This window comes from Erpetoichthys calabaricus, chromosome 8, assembly GCF_900747795.2.
Source record: "Erpetoichthys calabaricus chromosome 8, fErpCal1.3, whole genome shotgun sequence".
NCBI lineage: Eukaryota > Metazoa > Chordata > Cladistia > Polypteriformes > Polypteridae > Erpetoichthys > Erpetoichthys calabaricus.
In genome coordinates, this window is record NC_041401.2 from 143,370,900 (window position 1) to 143,389,034 (window position 18,135).

The window sequence follows — 18,135 nt, forward strand, 5'->3', positions numbered from 1 at the left end:
GATACAGTACGCTATATTTTTGCCAGAGAGAATCCACCAGTGGAGCTACTGCATGACTGTTTCACCAATCAGACGTAGCAACAATAATCACATGGCTCCGTTTCACAAATCAGACATAGCCATGCAGTCACATGACCACACACAAACTGTCGTGTCCTAGCGGCACAAATTCCTCACAGACAAAGGACAGGGAAAGAAAGAATACTGTACATGAAAAATGCGATCCAACTTCTGCTGAAGCTTAACTATCACTTCACTGAGTGAAGAACAAGCACATTTTAACCAAACATGCACAGACACAGACAGTCATGGTAAAGTGAAACTTTGGTTAAGTGAGACTTCTTGTATGTGCACAAGCTGCCTTGTTCTAATGTTATTTTCTATCAGCTGTGCTATTTGGAGGGCAAGTGAATATGCAGTATTATACTGTTAGTGTACAGCAGGGGTGCCCACACTGTTTTCGGCTTGTAATATAATATATATATACTGAGTATACTTTATACATAAAATATATGTTGTTGTACCTTGCATAACTGAATAACCCTTATGGCACAATAGCAATTCAATACATTTATGGTCACTACAGTATTTGGATTTAATAATCTTCATGTGGGAAAAGGCTGACTCGCATAAATAAGTAGAGCCGAATAATGCAGTCAAGGAGGCAGCACGTTTCCTCATGTGTGGGTACTTTTCCTCTGTGAGTAAGTTCCAAAACTGTCTAAGAGCCCCAGACTTCAGCTGAATGTCATCCTGTAGTGTCAAAATCTCATCCTCCACTGTAGAGGAGTTTTAGGTGAAACAGTGTTGCAATTTTTGATGCAGGTGAGTCCCCCTCAACATCTTCCCTAAATGGATAGCACTTAAATATATCGACAGGCTCAAGTAAAGCTGAGTCTTGAAACCGTCTGTCAAAGTCTGACAGACAATTTTCAATCTGCTCTGTGTAGCGTATGCTGTCAAGTTGTGCACACGCCTTCCATTGCGTCTCCAGCTCTGACGCGAGGTTTTGGATGTTCCCTAAATCAAGGCGCTGCAGCTTTGAGTACAGATGTTGCATTTTTCGTTTGAAAGCATTAACTGAGCTAATCATATTGACCATGGAGTTCTCTTTTCCTTGCAGTTGTAAATTAAGCTCATTCAACATGTTGGTCAGATCGAAAAAAAAAAGCCAAGTCGAGCGTCCATTGATCGTTATTAAGTTGTTTGTATTCTGCATGTTTAATGACAAGGAGAAACTCCTTTCTCTCCGGCCAGGGGTCTTGAAATCTCAGCAAGAATTTCTCCCTAGCCATCTGCCTCAACGAAGGCCTCTTTTATCATCTCTCCATCTTGGAAGGACTTCTTATGCTTAATGATCGAGTGACTCACCCGGAATGATGCTTCGGTGTGTCTGCCTTTGCTTTTGAATTCAGCCGAGTGGAAAATGACGGCTGTCCGATTAACTGCGATTTTAGTTCTCTCTCCTTTCTCTTTCTCAGATCGCTTTTCAGAAGGAAGTTAGTTTCGTAGTTTTTATGAACGGTTTGAAAGTGCCTTTCCACAGTTTCCTTCTTTGGAATAGCAATGATAGATTGACAGATCAGACAAACGCACTTTGATTGTGACATTGGAAGAAAAAAATCCTCTTCCAATTCCACATCCAGCCCATAACCAACAATTTTTTTTTAAAATCCCTTCTTTAGTCGATATAAATTGGAAGGCTAACTAGATCACAGCTGGAGTTTTGCAGTAGCTCGCGTGTTTGATCGTGTGTGCGGGATGACCAGTGTGTTAGAAGAAAAGAGATCTCAGACTGGCTGCCCTGTATGTCAATCAAGTGGCAAATGCCATAGGGAGGATATATGGTAGAGTAACGGTTAAAAAAAAATACCGGTGGATCACGATCGACGTATTGGGCACCCCAGGTGTCACTGTAAGTAGTTTGCACTGTTCAAACATACATGTTACCTACTGTAGGTATTGGCTTCAAAAGCTTTATTGTGAAAAACTGAGATTTGGAACTTTGTGTTATTTGTGTATCTTTATTTTGTAAAGATGTTATTTATTTTTACTCATTTTTTATTTTATTATTTGGAAATAGCAGAATTTTCACATTATTTTATATTTTTGTCTGTCTTATTGCAACATTTCTAAAAAATAAATCATTTATTATAATCAAACAGTTACTCAGTACTTGAGTAGTCTTTTCACTAAATACTTTTTTACTCTTACTTGAGTAATTTTTTGGATGACTACTTTTTACTTGAGTAATATCATTTTGAAGTAACGCTACTCTTACTTGAGTACAATTTTTGGCTACTCTACCCACCTCTGTCCGTGATCACTTGCTTGTCTTGTTTTATGCCTAACAAGTTCCCTCGACTGCATCCTGGCACTGAGGGCTTTCATCAAGTGCAAACTTGAATATCGGCAGAGTTTCTTTGCAGCCTTTGGCGATTTTCATAATTTTTGTAAAGCGTTCGACTCAGTTGATTGAGCTGCCCTGTGGGACATTCTGAGTCTTCACGGGGTCCCCTCAAATTTGCTGGATGTCGGCTTGTACACTGGTACTGTGCAGAGTGGAGGCAGGACCTCTACGTTTTTCCCAGTTGATTCTGGGGTTCGTCAGGGGTGTGTTCTTGCTCCTACCTTGTTCAGTGCTTGCATGGACTGGATGTTGAGCAGTGTTGTGTGTCCAGTGGTTGTGAGGCATCTGTTGGTGAAGAAAGATTCACTGATCTTGACTTTGCCAACGATACTATGATCTTCTCTGAGTCAATGGAGGCTCTGATCGGGGCGCTCGAGAGACTGAGCAAGGAGTCTGAGTGTCTGAGCTTGCGAGTGTCCTGGATAAAAACCAAGATCTAGGCCTTTAATGACCTCTTGGGCACAGCCATCAGCAGTGTGTCTGTTTGTGGAGAGAGTGTTGACCTTGTTGAGAGGTTTACTTACCTGGGCAGTGACATTCATGTCTTTGGTGACTCTTCCTATCAGTCAGTAGATGGATTGGGAGAGCATGGGGGGTCATGAGGGGGGTCATGAGGTCGCTGGAAATGGGTGTGTGGCACTCCCGATATCTTTGAAAAGGACGAAGGTCCAAGGCTATAGAGTTCTGGTTGCGAGACATGGACACTATCCAGTGACCTGAAACAAAGACTGGACTCCTTTGGTACTGTGTCTATCTGGAGAATCCTTATGTACCACTGGTTTGACTTTGTGTTGAACAAGCTGTTGCTTACGGAGTCCCAAATGAGACACATTACCTGCATTGTGAGGCAGTGTCAGTTACAGAACTGCAGCCATGTTGTGCGATTCCCAGAGAATCATTAGGTTCACAGGATCCACATTGTTGACCAGGCCAAGGGGATGCCTACATAACTCCTGGCTAAGGCAGAAAGATGGCCATTTCTGAAGGGTGGAACTGAAGTGTGTGTCTGCCTGAGGGGTTGCCAACCAGGATCCCAAGGTGTTTGTTGTGTGGTGGGTGCGGCAATGCGCTGTACCACTGATCTGCAGTTAATACTGGTTTGATCAATCTGTGACTGGTGTCAGTGACCGATATCACAGCTTGACACGTGACTAATAGATAAACAGGTAGAGTTTAAATTGAGGTCATTATAGGTAAGGTGGGCTCCCTCTATGACAAAACCGGTAGAAAGCCTGAGGAGCCCCAAGATGGTTTGTAGCGCAATCACAAGGATGGCATGCTTTGCACACATTTTCTGTAAATTACTGTATATTCTCAATTTAACAGTAATGCCATAAATATTCCCTTTATTGGCCAGATTCTCACATTCTTACACATTTTGAGCATATTTTTTTCTTTAAATTTGAGTGTTAATGCAAATTCATATTTTTATTAAATACTGTAGTAAGAGGGAGTTTAAATCCTGGAGGTGGTCAAAGCCAATATCAGGCTGTACAAATTCACAGTGTAAAGACCTGCGGTCCAAGCCAGAGTGTTCTTGCTCTGACCACCCCAACACCCCCCCCCCTCCCCCACTCCACCCCCCCTCCCCCCCCACCTCCGCTATACCCCATAAGTTTACAGGCCCATTGTACTGGGAGGCATATTTGGGAGTTATTCTGAAGTTTTCCAGGGCCGTGGAGTTGTTTTATTTGAACTGCTTTAGGGAGTTGGACCTGCATTTGGATAACTGAGGGAGGAATGTCAGCTATGGCAAATACGCCCGTTTCCTTTGTTATTACTAGTACTACATGGACAGAATGGTGGCTCTGTGGCTGAGAATCTGTGCCTGCAGTCGGAAGGTTGCTGATTCTAATCCTGTGAATGGCAGAAGTGACTCTACTCTGCTAGGCCCTTAACCTGCAATTGCTTCACCCTGGGCATGATGTTAATCTGCAAGCAGGTCCTCCAACTTGCAAGGGAAAATTTGGGGATTGGTGGCGGGATTGGCACTCCAGCCACCGTCATAAACCTCGCACTGTTCCAGTGTTGGTGTAGTGGGTGCACAAACACGCTATGAGCGCATGCTCTCAACCCCTCTCTACATGAGTGTAGTTATTAACTGGGCGCTACGTAGTGTAGCCAGTTCTGTTGTTTAACTCCTTTATGCTCTGGCTGAGTGGGTCTTCTTGAACTGCTAGCAGATCAGACCTTACAGGGTGGTGTCATGAAAAATAAGCTCCACACACTATAAGGAGCTCCGCTCTGGTTTTGGCAGCAGCACATACTGTATAGTCCAGTAAAGTTATTGGGAACACCCAGTGCACGTTTAGCTTTGTTTTGTTGTTATGCTAGTCCTGGAGCATTGTATTCAATGGAGCAGCAGATTTTAATTGTGGTGCTGTACGTACCTGTAGGCTCGCTCAACTTGACATGTATGGGATTCATAAAATAATATCCCATTGTGAGTCCTGCTGCGAAACAAACAATTGGCAGAAAAGTCTAGTTCAATTCCATTTGTTACCCAGGGTTTGTCGCTGACATTGTGGCTCTTATGGGAGGCAGCTCTGATGAGCTGATGTGGTGTTACAGCAGACTGGTGTGTTGTGAAGGTCATGTCAGAGACTACTCCATAATCTGTGGGTGACTTTTTCATGTGCCTCCTTGTATTTTGGCCAGTCAGATTTTTTTAATTTATTTTGACCCAATCAGCAGTTTGTTTTGCAGCTGTCCTGAATTCCACAATGTTACTGTGTTGTGAGGTTTACTCTAAATGGGCGCAGATCAAACCATAGCAGCAACTGAAGTCATTCATTCATTCATTTAATGTGGTAACATGTGCCCCAATAAGCGACATATTGCTCCTTGGGTATCAAATGGCAATGGTCAGTTTTGTAAATGTTTAATAAGATTACTGGTTTCTGTTACGACTGTGTCGGAGATCCGATGGCCTGCTTTTATATGTGCAACCCTCTTAATTTAACAAACCTGTTTTTTCCTCTTCAGAGTTGTGGGGAGCCTGTGCCCATTCCAGCTGAATGTGGAGCAAGGAAGGAAAAAAAACCTGAAAAGGGCACTTGAGAGCTTTATGAAAAGGTATGGAGTAGCTAACCGGACAATTGTAATTTCATATCTGACTGCCTCTGTCACCTGTCTGAGAGACTGAAATCTGAGTAATCGGCAAAGACCTCAGTGTTAACACTTGCAAGGCATTTGTCTTGGTTATATGCCATTTGGTATGGGATTCATCAAAGCAGTGGTACTGTGCCATCTGTTGGAATGACAAAGATATAGCAACTGGATGGACTCACAAACACCCTTTTATTAAGGCTGAGCTCATACGTGAGTGCTAACATCATACCATAAGCGGGGTACACAACACACCATTAACAGAATTAGAAAACCGTTATGTGTCACTTTAAGTGGCATCTTAGGCTCAGTGATTTCTTTGTCTTTTTTGTTCTAGTTGTACCTCCATCTCTTTTGAGAAGTCGGGAAAGAACAGAAGTGCTGGATTTAGTGGCTCTTACACATGGTAAGTACATATAGAGTAAGGCAGCGCCAACTTGCACATGGCAACCCTGGCCTACTTGTTATGGTGGTCATCTTGATTTTTGCTCTGCCTAGAATGAGAGGGAGAGTAAACCCTTGGTAATCGATTATAAGAAAAAAAAATGTTTGAAAGTGATGCTTTTTGCCTACAAAAATGTAAGTCCTTCACCAGCAACACACGTTAAGTACATGTCAAGTGATGGCTTACACTTCTGTGACGGTGTAGAAACAAAATCACGGCGGGGCTGCTGTTGAGGTTTAATCCGTGTCTACCTTGGTCTCTGTGTGTTGTAACAAATCTCCATTTGTATGTGTACCTGCTCTACGTTTAGTAAAATGGAAACTTGTGTTTCAACTGAGAATTGCACTCGGTGAGGAGCGTTATACAAAAAATAAGTGTCACGTTTTTATACATCACCAATCACAAACCTGCTGAGTCCATTTCAGCGTCATGAAGGCCATCCCAGCAGCACCAGGCCCAGGGTATACCCCCTCACCTTTCAGTTCTTGTTGCCAAATACATTTCACAACAACAGACATGTCTAAAAGATTTGTACCTTTATTCAGTGCCTCAGAGAAAATGTTTACAGCACAATACAAGTTACAAACAGCAAATCAAAAATGGAAATCCACAGGTTCGCTTAGGTACACAACTGATAACATGGCAAGCAGTGATACTGTAGTTAGAAAAGAAAACACAGCTAATGTCAAATGAAAATACTTCCGTTACGACATTTCAATTGCCCCACATGGATTTCCAAAACAGTAGTTTACAACATAGTAGCACCAATTCAAACAAATGAATGTGAATCTTTCGAAAGGCAAACACAATCACAAGAGCTGCCCTAGCTCTCACTGCAGCTTCCTCCTCCTGGCCACAGCCGACGGACGGTCCGTCGTGAGCCGACACGTCACCTTAAGGCACACCAGCAGAACGTCCCCACCCTGTGCTCAAGACTGATTTGTGCTGAATTTGGCACTGCCAGCGGATAAACTGCTTATCCACGATTTCGAGTTTGGAATACTGTTTGTTAATGAAAAATAGTAACTTCAGATGTCTGCCACTGATGCATCGACAGTTTTAAAAACGCACCATTTTTGGTTCGACTTTTTTTTTTTTAAACAAAATAAAATTGGGGAAAAACGTGTACAATCCTACCCCACTGTGCTCATTCTTACATAGACATTTGTACTTGTTATCAAAATTAATAAAAATTAGCCTCTGACCGTAGTGTATTGCAAATGTCTCATTTAAATTATTACTTTAAAAAAAACAAACAAAAAAAGTGGCTCCCAAATTAATTCTTATTCATGCCTGTTTTGTAAATTTCTTTTACCAGAATAAATAACTTTTTTTTTTTATCCAAAAATACTACTGTGCTTATTGACAATGTCCAACAGTCTTCCAAAAATAAAAAAAGGGTATTATGCACATTATTACATAAAAATCGATTACATGTATAAAAGTTCTGAAAACAGAATCAACAACAGAACACACATTAAATTCCTATACAACAAAGACCATTAAAATAACATATTGCCAAAATGACCCGGGTACTTTATGACCATTTGGTGGGGGCTGACTGGAAAGTGGGGTCTACACGAGTGTTTTGGCTTCTCTCAATACAGCAGGAGGCTTGAGAAGTGGGAATCATGGGAGGCCCGTAGTGCAGGCGGCCTGCAGTTTGGACACTGCCCGTGGTGGGTTATGGACAGCGGGCTCTTGGGGTCCGTTACTTTTTAGCTTGTGTCATGAAGCTGTTCTCAATGCAGAGAACAATTAAAGAACTGGAACAGCTAACAGGACGCTGCTGCAGTAGTCGTCCTGCCTCAAGCGACGAGGCAAATCCGGTCAGTTCATGGACTCCCGTCCTCCACGTCTCACAGTAGTGATCCGTCATACGCTGACCCTTGTTGTTTGAGCCATGCCAGACCATTTTCTGGGTCCTGTGAAAGAAGGGCAGAGTTAAAGCACACCCAGGTCAGAAGACGTTTGTGCTGCTTACAGGAGTGCATAGGAAAAGATTACCAAGTGTTAAACATTCAATAGTAACAGGCAAAATAATGATGTCCAAACTTTATGAAAAATTATTATATATATATATATATATATATATTTAAATAAATGGATTGTTTTGATTAAAGATGGATTTTTCAATAATAATGTAACATATGCAGCGCTGTAGTAGTGCCTTACCTCATTATTGTGACACCCAAATTCTTGAAACACAATCACGCAATGCTTTAAGAACTTCCTCAGTCAAACATTTCACATGCTTGGCTACCTCTTGCACATCTCAAACAATCCTTCTCAAGCCCACCTTCCTTTTGTCACACCCATTTCATTTTATCCCTTGCCCAATTCTTATAGTTTTAATGTACACTTTGTATCGTACATTCTTGTTGGATTGTGATATTCTTGGAATGTTGACAGAATATTTTGTCATTTTTCATTGCGGAGTTCATGGTTTTAAGCTTTGTGCAACATTATCACAGAGCGTGCAGTCCAAAGAAGGGTCTAGTCATGCAGCTCGAATTATGGGCATGTTAACACTGCGTGATGACAGTATTGGTATCTGTGATGTTCTTGTGGATTACTAATTCTGCTGAATGTGTACATAAAATCCTCACAGTTCCTCAGTGCACAAAACTTCATTAATACTTGTTTATGTATTTTAGAAATTACCCATTCATTTGTCTCAATGACTGGTGATCTCTTTATTAATTCAAATGTAGTTATGTACCCAAGTAAAGCAGTCCGGAAAGGCACAGATCAATAGTGAAAAAAGAAGAAATAAGCAGACACACAAACTGCTATTACGGGGTCGCGTTATGCTAGAAGTCTTACACGATCTATCTGCCTAGCTTACTAGATGGTTCTCTGCTGTAAACCTTTCTCCGTAACCTGCGCTAATCTGACTCATTGCAGTCACTATACTGTTACGCACTTCCCTTTAAAATTAATTTGAACTTCTAGTTATTGTTTCAGCTCTCCTGTTGTGGCTGTGAGTCACAAAAATACAAACCATCATTTGCTAATTAAACAGAGTCTGAAATCGCATGGTGCAGATGCCATGTCACATACAGTACATTCTGACGCTATGAATGGCTTTGATTTTTGACATATATATATATATATATATATATCAAAAATCAAAGCCATCTAATATAGGTATGTGATAGAAAATCGGCTGGAGTTTTGTATGTTAAGAATCTCCGTGGTATCTTAATTTAATCTGGCTTTAGCTACCAATGCCGAATGGCCTTTGGTTACATTTTTTTCTTATTTGTTTGAAAGAAAGAAATAAAAACAACTCTGTTTCTTCAACTGATTTGCAAATCCTTAACTGTATGAGCAACTGTAAATAAAAACCACTGTGTCTGTGTTTTACATGGCACACTCAGACTTGGAACTCTGACAGGTCGCGTGACAGTGCTGTGAGAAATCGGCATGTTTGTGTAGGCTGTACGGGCACACACAGTACATACCTGGAGATGGGGATGGTGCAGGTTGTGCCGTGAGTGGCACTGGGAGTGGTTAGGCATTCTGATGCTGGTGTGTTTCAGTGGGGAAGCTGAGTTGAGTAATTGTCAGCAGACAGTGAATGTGATAAACTGGAAAGTATAAATTTCGGTGCGAACACAGACAGCAGTGATGGCGATAATAGTGAGAAGTATTGAGAACTAGTGGGGGAACTGATGGGGTAAACATGGTACTGGTAGAGTACCAGCAAGGGATAACTGGAGACAGCAAACTAGAACTTGCTGCAAGTGGTTATGCATTCTCCGGGAGACTGAATTTAACGCTAGAGAGCGACATGGTAAGGAGCAGTCACAGTGCGAGTCTCACTGAGGTGTCTTGTCAATCAATCTGCTTGACTAGTCTGTTTGGAGTCTGTATCGTTCTTGTATCTTCCAGATCCATATCTGACCTTCTGAACACAGTGGAGAGAGCAGGGAGGATGGAGATTCACAGACAAATTCACGATTTACAGTGAAGGAGGAAACTGGCAGTGATCCGTGGATCGTGTGAATAGGAAAGTGTTTTGCAACTGAGCCTGCGAGTGAACAGAGAGGAAGGAGGTGTGGAACTAGTCATGAGCAAAGCACTAGTGTAGAGAGAAGGTTGGGAGGAAAAATGTGTAATGGGCAGTGTTTGATGGTTGGCCTATGGATGTCCTGAACGAATGGAGGCGTGGAACTAATCACGACTGTTGTGATGGAGGTGTGGAGTTATATTTGACTTTTGTTTCAATAGCTCAAGTGAAAAAGGTGAGAAGAATTTTTTTTTTTTTTTTACTTTTTAAGTCTGAGGAGATGTCCATCTGTACTTTAACAGAGTTTTGAACTTTGAAACGGTGATTCCTATGACATTTTAAACACCTAATTTAATTAAATTAATTTTTGCTTTTCACTATAAAGAACGGGGATCGGCATGTCTGTGTCTCACTTTCTGTCACTGGGGCCTTGTGCATGAACTACAAATGTCCACAATTTGAAATGTGCTGGGGTCCAAGGGCACAGGGCATCACAATTGTGCTGTTGTTAATGCTTAGTTGTCTGCTATATTCTTATTGACATTTGTAACTGTTGCACTTACCATGTATTATCCTTAAGGACATCGCGACCATCAAAGGAGTAAACTTGAACATTTGGTTTCATTTGGCCATCTAGGCCATTATATAGCGACTCCCAGCTGTCAAAGAGCACTTCATCCTGAGGGGAAAAAAGGATTTCATTTAGTCTTGTGTGTAGTGCACAGCTTACTTCCAATGCCATTTTTAAAGCATATGCCCATGCTAATAATCTGATATATTTGACACAATTATTACTAAATTTACTGTACAGTAAGGTAGAAGACTTACAAGGGTAGTGATATTTTATTACATTTTCTTAATTTGTCAGAGAGATTTATACTAAAGCATTTGATACTGTTACAGCCATTGTCCTTCACTTTTTAATAGTCAGTAGAGATGGCATTAACTCTACTTTGTTGATTTGCTCAAATTACTTTGGAGCATGCAGTTAACCAAAAGACCTTTTTTTTGGGTAACTGAAATAAAAACACAGAACATTTGACAATGGAAGCTTTGATAACGGATACCTTCAGATTGACTATTGGCAGAGTATTCCGGTCTGCCCTGCGCACAATGCTGTAGAGGTCCTGAAGTTTAGATGAGAGGAAGGCCCGGAATGTGCCCGTCAGTCCCACTGCTCTGGCTTGCTGGAAACACTGAAAATCAGCTCCTCGAATGCCTCGCATGTCTCCTGTTTGAGGACTGTTGAGTGCTATCAGATGTAACTTTAGGACAGAGGGGGAAAAAACACATTATTCTCAAAAGTTGTTTGCACCTTCTACATCTTGTCATCCACTTGACTGTTAATATAAGAAAGGCTTCCTTTATGATACGCCTGCTGCCTGTACACAAGCAACACTTTTAGCAGTTTAAGTCAGCAGTAAAGTCGAACAGAATCTCTTGTATCATCTTTAAAAAGCAAAATATGTTGAATTATTTGCGCTTTGGCTATTCAGAGACTATGGTTACTGCCTCTGTTTCTAGTGTGCAGTGCTTCTCGATCTGAACCTGCATCTGATCTGAAGAATACAGAAAGGCCAGGGCGGTGTGTACCACCAGATCAGTCTGTAATGAAGTCAAAAAAGGCCTAATGGAGACTCTGACTCTGTTAAGGTGCACCAAATTTAATATTATGTGTTCTCATTATGGTGGGGATCATCTGGTTTGACAGAGGTATCTTATGAATGCCTGATTTTTGTTTGAGTTTGAGGCTGGGGCCCCCGCTTAATAGAAAGAAGGCGGAATTAAGAGATGCTTGCGCCTTGGGTAACAGGCCGATGGAGTGCTTTGTGGATTTGGACTTGTATGAGGTTTTTTTAGTGTAGACTTAGGGCATGGGCCTTTTTAGATCAAGGACACTAGTGTCAGGATTAAACAAATACAGCAACAAACATAGTAACCACAATGTAATTGAAATACTATGTCAGTGCTTGACAGGGCGGTGGTGGACCTAGAAAATACTACACCTACCATTGTTTCCTGCTGGCTGTTTCACTGGCCCAGTTCTGAATGGACTGGACCATTACAAGTGTCTAACTAGGAAGAATATTTTCTCGTTTCTAGATTGCATTAGGTCCATCTGATAGATGACAGCATCTGCTTATAATAGACTTTAACTCTGACTAATAATAAAGATTAATATTTTTTATAGTACTATTACATGTGCATTCTTTATAATAAACCTTTTTGTGATGCCTACAGAACAGCCAATCACCTAAAATAACTGTCCAAATATCAAATACTAGGGGGCTCCGCCCCCTGCTCGCTTCGCTCGCCAACCCCTGGCGTTGGGGCATGACAAAGAGTGAGATGTATGAATTAGATATAGAATAGTGTGCAGGTTTGGATGATGCCTATATAAATACAAAATAGAGTGTTTGGCATAGAGTAATGTTTTATTGGAATATTTCTCTGTATACAACATTAGTAGTAAAGATGGTGTCTTGTCTTTGAATGAGTCTTCCTTGGCATGGATCATTTTTAATTTTAACTTTATTGTGAGATGAACGTCGAACACATGAGAAGGCAAAATAAAGTTGTGCATGTCCAAAAACGGGTTCAGAGAGGTAGATGCCAACCTTGTCCATGGTTTGTTCTTGTGATTTTTTGCTGGTCATGGCAAATGCAGGTTTAATGGGGAACTGTCGGTGTTTCAATGTAAAAGGTAATTCTAGGTCAGGACTCGTAAGGTCAATTCCAAGAATGAGAACAGTATTGTTAGCATGTGAATCTGAAAGAACTGTTGCTTGAATAACATCGTGTGTTATGGTGTTGACGACTAACCGTGTGCCATTGCATAAACCCTGTTTAGTGTTAAGGTTTCTTAATAGCATGATTATTGTTCCGTTTTTAAGGGTAAGGTTGTGTTGTGGTCATCCATCCGGGTTAATAGTGTTCAAATATTCTAATGGGAAATTCAGATGTTCATTGTCGTCATCAGAGTCAACTTTGTCAGAGCTTAGAAAGAGCCGTGTCTCTCCAGGAAGTAATGAAATGACCTGGTTATTAATGTGATTAACATGAATATTTTTTGGACATAATATAGTGCGTTGTGTTAACCACATATGCGAAAGCAGTATGGGCCATTGCCTTTTGGTGTCCTGTTATGTTCTCTGGTAGATGCAAAAGCAAATGAACTATTTTAGGATCTAATGTAGTTCATAAAGTTTTTACTTTCAGGCATATCCTTAGTTAGAAGCTTCTGTAGATATTCCGGATATGAATGTAAAGGAGGCAGTCTAATCTGCCCCTTTTGACAACAACGTGTAAATTCATTATTTGTATTGCCAGTTGTTTCTTCTGTGAAGTTAAGTGAATGACAATGATTGCAAATGACATTCATTAATCCCAATGAATTTTCCTCAATAGTGGACTCATTATTGAAAGCGTTGTCAGCCAACTGGCGTAAGAGTTTAGCAGACGTCTGGTGTTGATGTCTGCGACGGGCATGTTTTGCTTGTGGTGTTTGAGTGCCGCGTTGTTGCATGTCCATTATTTGTGACGCGCTATTTTTGAGTTTTAATTGATCCGCCTCCGCTTTGCGCAAAGTCCGTTTCACTCTACGTCGTGCATTGTTTGTATCGTGCCTTGTCCGTTTTTGTATGTCGGTCAGTTGAGCTTTCTGCTTTTTGAGTCCTGCTTGCTTGTTTTCTGGCCGGTCATATGCGCGTTGCTTTGCTCCCTTTTTTGTATGTCTGAGACGCAAGCTCTTTCTTTTGAAATCGTGCTTGTTTTGATGCAGCACTTTGAGACGCGCGCTGTATGCATCCACGTTCAATGTGTCTGTCCATTTGGGCACGTCTCTGTAACGGGGTTACTTGAGCTTTGCGTTTTTTGATCCGAGACATTTTTTCTCACGTATTTTCCGAAGCGCATTGTATGCGCCGCCGTGTATTCTTTTTGTTTCATTCGTGTTCGTGTGTTTTGTTCCGTTATCCGATCCGAATAGTTTTGTACCCGTGACCGTGTATGCATGACTTGTTTGTTCCTCAGCGTGCGAAATATGGATAAGTATTTAGTAGGATCGCACTCACTGTTAATATGGAGCCTTTTGTCCAGTTGAACGGTTAATAGTGCTTTATTTTAATGAGATCCACCTATGCTGCCTAGTGTGAAGGTTTTGAGATGACGTATGTTTAATATGGACGTTTCCTTTAGATATGTGGCTTTGGGTGTCACTTCTTATTGATTGGGGGGGGTGTGTGGGTGAGGATTGTTGTTGAGCGAGCGTCTTCTTTTGTTTTGTGTTCCAGGGGCTTGTTGAATCCCCCTCTTTGTGTGTGTCCCGTCCGTTGCTTGTAGGGTGTGTGGGGCGGTTTTGTGTTCTTTTTTTTTGTGTTCCAGGGGCTTGTTAAATCCCCCTCTTGGTGTGTATCCCGTCCGCCCTTTCTTGCGCCTGCGCAGTACGTCTTTTTGCAGCTACGGCCCATGGCCGGATGTGCCTGCGTCCATCATCCGGTTTAGCATTCTCAGTTAGTAATATGGATGACACTTGGCATCTATTGTGTTAATAAGCTGTAGACCTTAATGGAACATTGGCGGAGTAGGAAATGATGACATTTTGTATTTAAAAAGTGTAAACCTGAATAATTTTAGAATTTGATTCTGCCCTAAATAAAATACACAGATTGATTGTGATATCCAAGTCAAGGCACCTTAACCTGATACTAAACCCTGACTCACTGTTTCACATTTACGAGTGTCATAGCCTGGAAATTCCTAGATTTATGCACAATATATGGATGTGTGTGGACACATTTTCTCATTCTATTTTTTCTGAAGTGTATTTTGGCAGAAAGGTGGGAGTCAGAACCAGTGCTGGATGGGTCACCAGGGCAGCACAATGTCACCAGTTATTTTAATAAGCATGACTTTGGGCCAGGAAGGGAAACTGGAATACTAGTAACATGTTTTCATTTCTTCTTATTTTAACATGTCCTATGGTACAATAGGGCTTTGTTAAGCCTCTTAGGAAAACGTTCAGCATACATGCAACATTAGACATTCTTCTATTCATGTTGCTCAACAAGTGACAGATGAATGACGTGCCACACTCACCGCAGGCCCTGTGCCATGTAAATGAATAGCAGAGGAAGACGATTCAGACAGATGTGGTCTATGTTGGGGTGAATCGGGATAGCTGACTTGGGGCAACAGTGGATTCCTTCTGGGTGGATCCGGTACACTGGGATAGACGCTATGGCCATAATCTGGCTGGCGTACAGGAGAGTGGGGGGGTAGGTCTTCCTTTATGTCTTGGCCATCCTGAGAAATAGTTTCTGCAGCACTCTGGGAAGGGTGGGAGTGGGGATAAAGTATAACAGGAGGTGGTTGAACTGCAGCCACTTCATTTTCCTGGAAAACAGAACAGACATATAGACACAATCATAAATATATCCTATCTTACACTTTAATAATCTCAAACGTTTAACTTCAACAGTGCTATAACAATGGCTCAAATCCTAATTTATAGGTTTTGTCTCCCATGATGCCTTGCTAAAACACAGCACACAGCAGCTTTTACTTTTCTGACATTTTTTTAATGTCCTGTGCATGGAAAAGGTTTTATCCATACTGACCATTTTGGAACGAGCTCATTGGGCAAAATGGCCTGTTTTTGTCACAACTTTTCTAATTATGCCTACTAGCATAGAGGATAGCAGCGAAGATCTTCTACTTTTGACTGTCTTGGGTGAATTGCTCTATGGTGTCCCATTCTTGGTTTCAGATCTTTAAATCTGCCTCAGTCATGTGATCTTGGGAGCTCAGTGTAAGGCAGTTTTGGTGTTGAAGTCATTTTCTTTTCTGATGACACGGCTCATCCATCTCAGATTTTTTTTCATTATGATCTTAGAATGCCACCTAGAAAGCATGTCAGCATATCAAGTAGTTCATCATTTGTAGAAGTTCTTGGCCAGAAGACCTGTAGGATTCTTTGAAGACTTTTAATATGAAATGGTGACAGACTAGTCAAATGTTTTTTTAATTTGTTTGGTTATCCTTCAGTGTACAGAAGAGATGATGAGACATGAGTTTAGGGCAGCAGATTCTATATTGGAATAACATACTAGTACTGTTCAGCATCCTGAACACATTCCTGTTTTTTTCTGTTGTGTTGTGAATGCCATCGTGCTTGACTATGCTGCTTGTATACAGAAGTGAAGCCTTCAGTCTTCAGGAGTTCTTTGTCATCTACAGTACCTTGATTGTCACTGGACTGCTGAGGTGGAGGGTCATGATTCCAATTTGATGCATCCACTAAACAGTATCATCTCCAGACAGAGGAGCAGCTTCAGCGACAGACTGCTGTCAATGTCCTGCTCCACTGACAGACTGAGGAGATCATTCCCCCCCCCTCACTATGCGACTCTTCAATTCCACCCGGGGGGGGGGGGTAAACGTTAAAATTATACAAAGTTATTGTCTGTCTGCATACCTACATTGTTATCGGCATTGTTATCAGTCTTTAATATTGTTCTTTTATCAGTATGCTGCTGCTGGAGAATGTGAATTTCCCCTTGGGATTAATAAAGTATCTATCTATCTATCTATTTGCTTGGTCTTACTTGCTGTGCAAAAGTGTTCAGGCAGTCTGTCTTCTGTTGCGTATGCTGATGGGTGCTGCATCGTGCGGAGGAATGGCCAACTGATATTGTTTGATTTGTCTTTGGTTGTACTTGTGTATTAAGTGGACAACCAGGTTAAAAAGCAAAGCTGATATCTCACATCCCTGTCTGAAAATTCACTGTAATATGGACATGCAGTACACCATTGTATTTCCAAGTAACTTAGGTTTACTGTACTATAAATCCTAATTAATTGGAGTATGCAAAAGAGGAAAATGTGAAATTTCAGAGGTCTGTTATTTGAGGCTTCAGCACAGCTAATATTGTCTGTCACAAGCTGGGAACCTAGAGGAATCTGCAGGTTTTTTCATTTAAGGGATACAACACATTGTATGATATCTTCTTTATCAACCCAAAAAAAAAAGTTCTACCTGTAAGGCTATACTGGATAGAAGCGGCGACACATTCCTGCTCTGTCTCACAATGCTGTGCTAATGACAGGCATTTTCTAATAACATTATCCTTTCCATGTCTTGGAGGGTTTTCTGCTGTTTCATTGGATTCCTGTTACTTGCCAGATACACAACCCCAGGCTTTTGACAGAGTGACAACACTATTTTGTCCTTGTACTAGCATTTGTAATGCATAAATTGTCACTTCTCTCTGGTTTTAATTTTACAATCTTGATGATACAGAGAACTGCTACACAGAAAAGCTCAGCCTCAGAATGTGTTTACTGTATCCAAGATGCTTAATAGAAGATAGGCTTACTTAGTTTTATTTTTATTTCCATTAGAGTAACACAATGTCAAAATGAACACTACTTTGACATTTATCAGGCGGCGAACCAAACACAATAAATGACAGCTGAAAGGCAAAACATCTCCATTTACCCAACTATCTGTTTTCTTAACCAGTGTGCTCAAAGGAAGTTGCAGAACGCATACAACACCACCAAGCCCTACTCATGGCCACAGTGCTAACTCAGACACCAGTTTATATGCATGTTGTTGTGGTGTGGAAGGTAACTGGTGTGGATATACATTAACACTAGAATCCCTGAAGCTTATGAAAAAACACGTAATCCCGGGCCACCTTAACTCTTTCAGGGCTGATGTCAACTTTTGTCGAAATTTGGGGGTAGAGGATGGTAATCAGCTGCAAACTGCAACAAAACTCGGCTTTACATTTTAAGTTTGACTTTCTTTGCTAGAAGGAAAGTTAAGTAGCTTTGTTGATTTAACCTCGATTCCCTGCGAGAGTCTAAATACATCATAGACTTTTACGTATTATCGTTGAATCGGACTCTGACTTGTCAGACTTGGAATTTGATGCAAGTGATCAGGAGATGGACATTGAATAAGAAAATGAGGTACTAGCCTCAGCTGATCAGTCCCCAGCTGATCGTGGTGTTGAACACGTTTGTGTAGCTGATGCGCCTACGGTAGCGTTTGCCTGGGAGGACCACCGCTTATGATGACAAGACCATATTGTGTCACACTGCAACTGCCACCACCGCCCACCAGCTGTGCGAAGGCAGCCAGCCCACCGT

General features: G+C 41.3%; 1 protein-coding gene across 1 annotated transcript in view; it reads right to left on the minus strand.

The window, feature by feature from the left end:
- Positions 1–6,484: 6,484 nt before the first annotated feature.
- col18a1b (collagen type XVIII alpha 1 chain b) overlaps positions 6,485–18,135 on the minus strand; it is a 190,798-nt gene continuing 179,147 nt past the window's right edge. The window contains 4 exon segments of the mRNA XM_051931190.1: positions 6,485–7,888; positions 10,542–10,657; positions 11,046–11,243; positions 15,076–15,372. Coding sequence (XP_051787150.1) covers positions 7,675–7,888; positions 10,542–10,657; positions 11,046–11,243; positions 15,076–15,372 — 825 coding nt within the window. The 3' untranslated portion in view covers positions 6,485–7,674.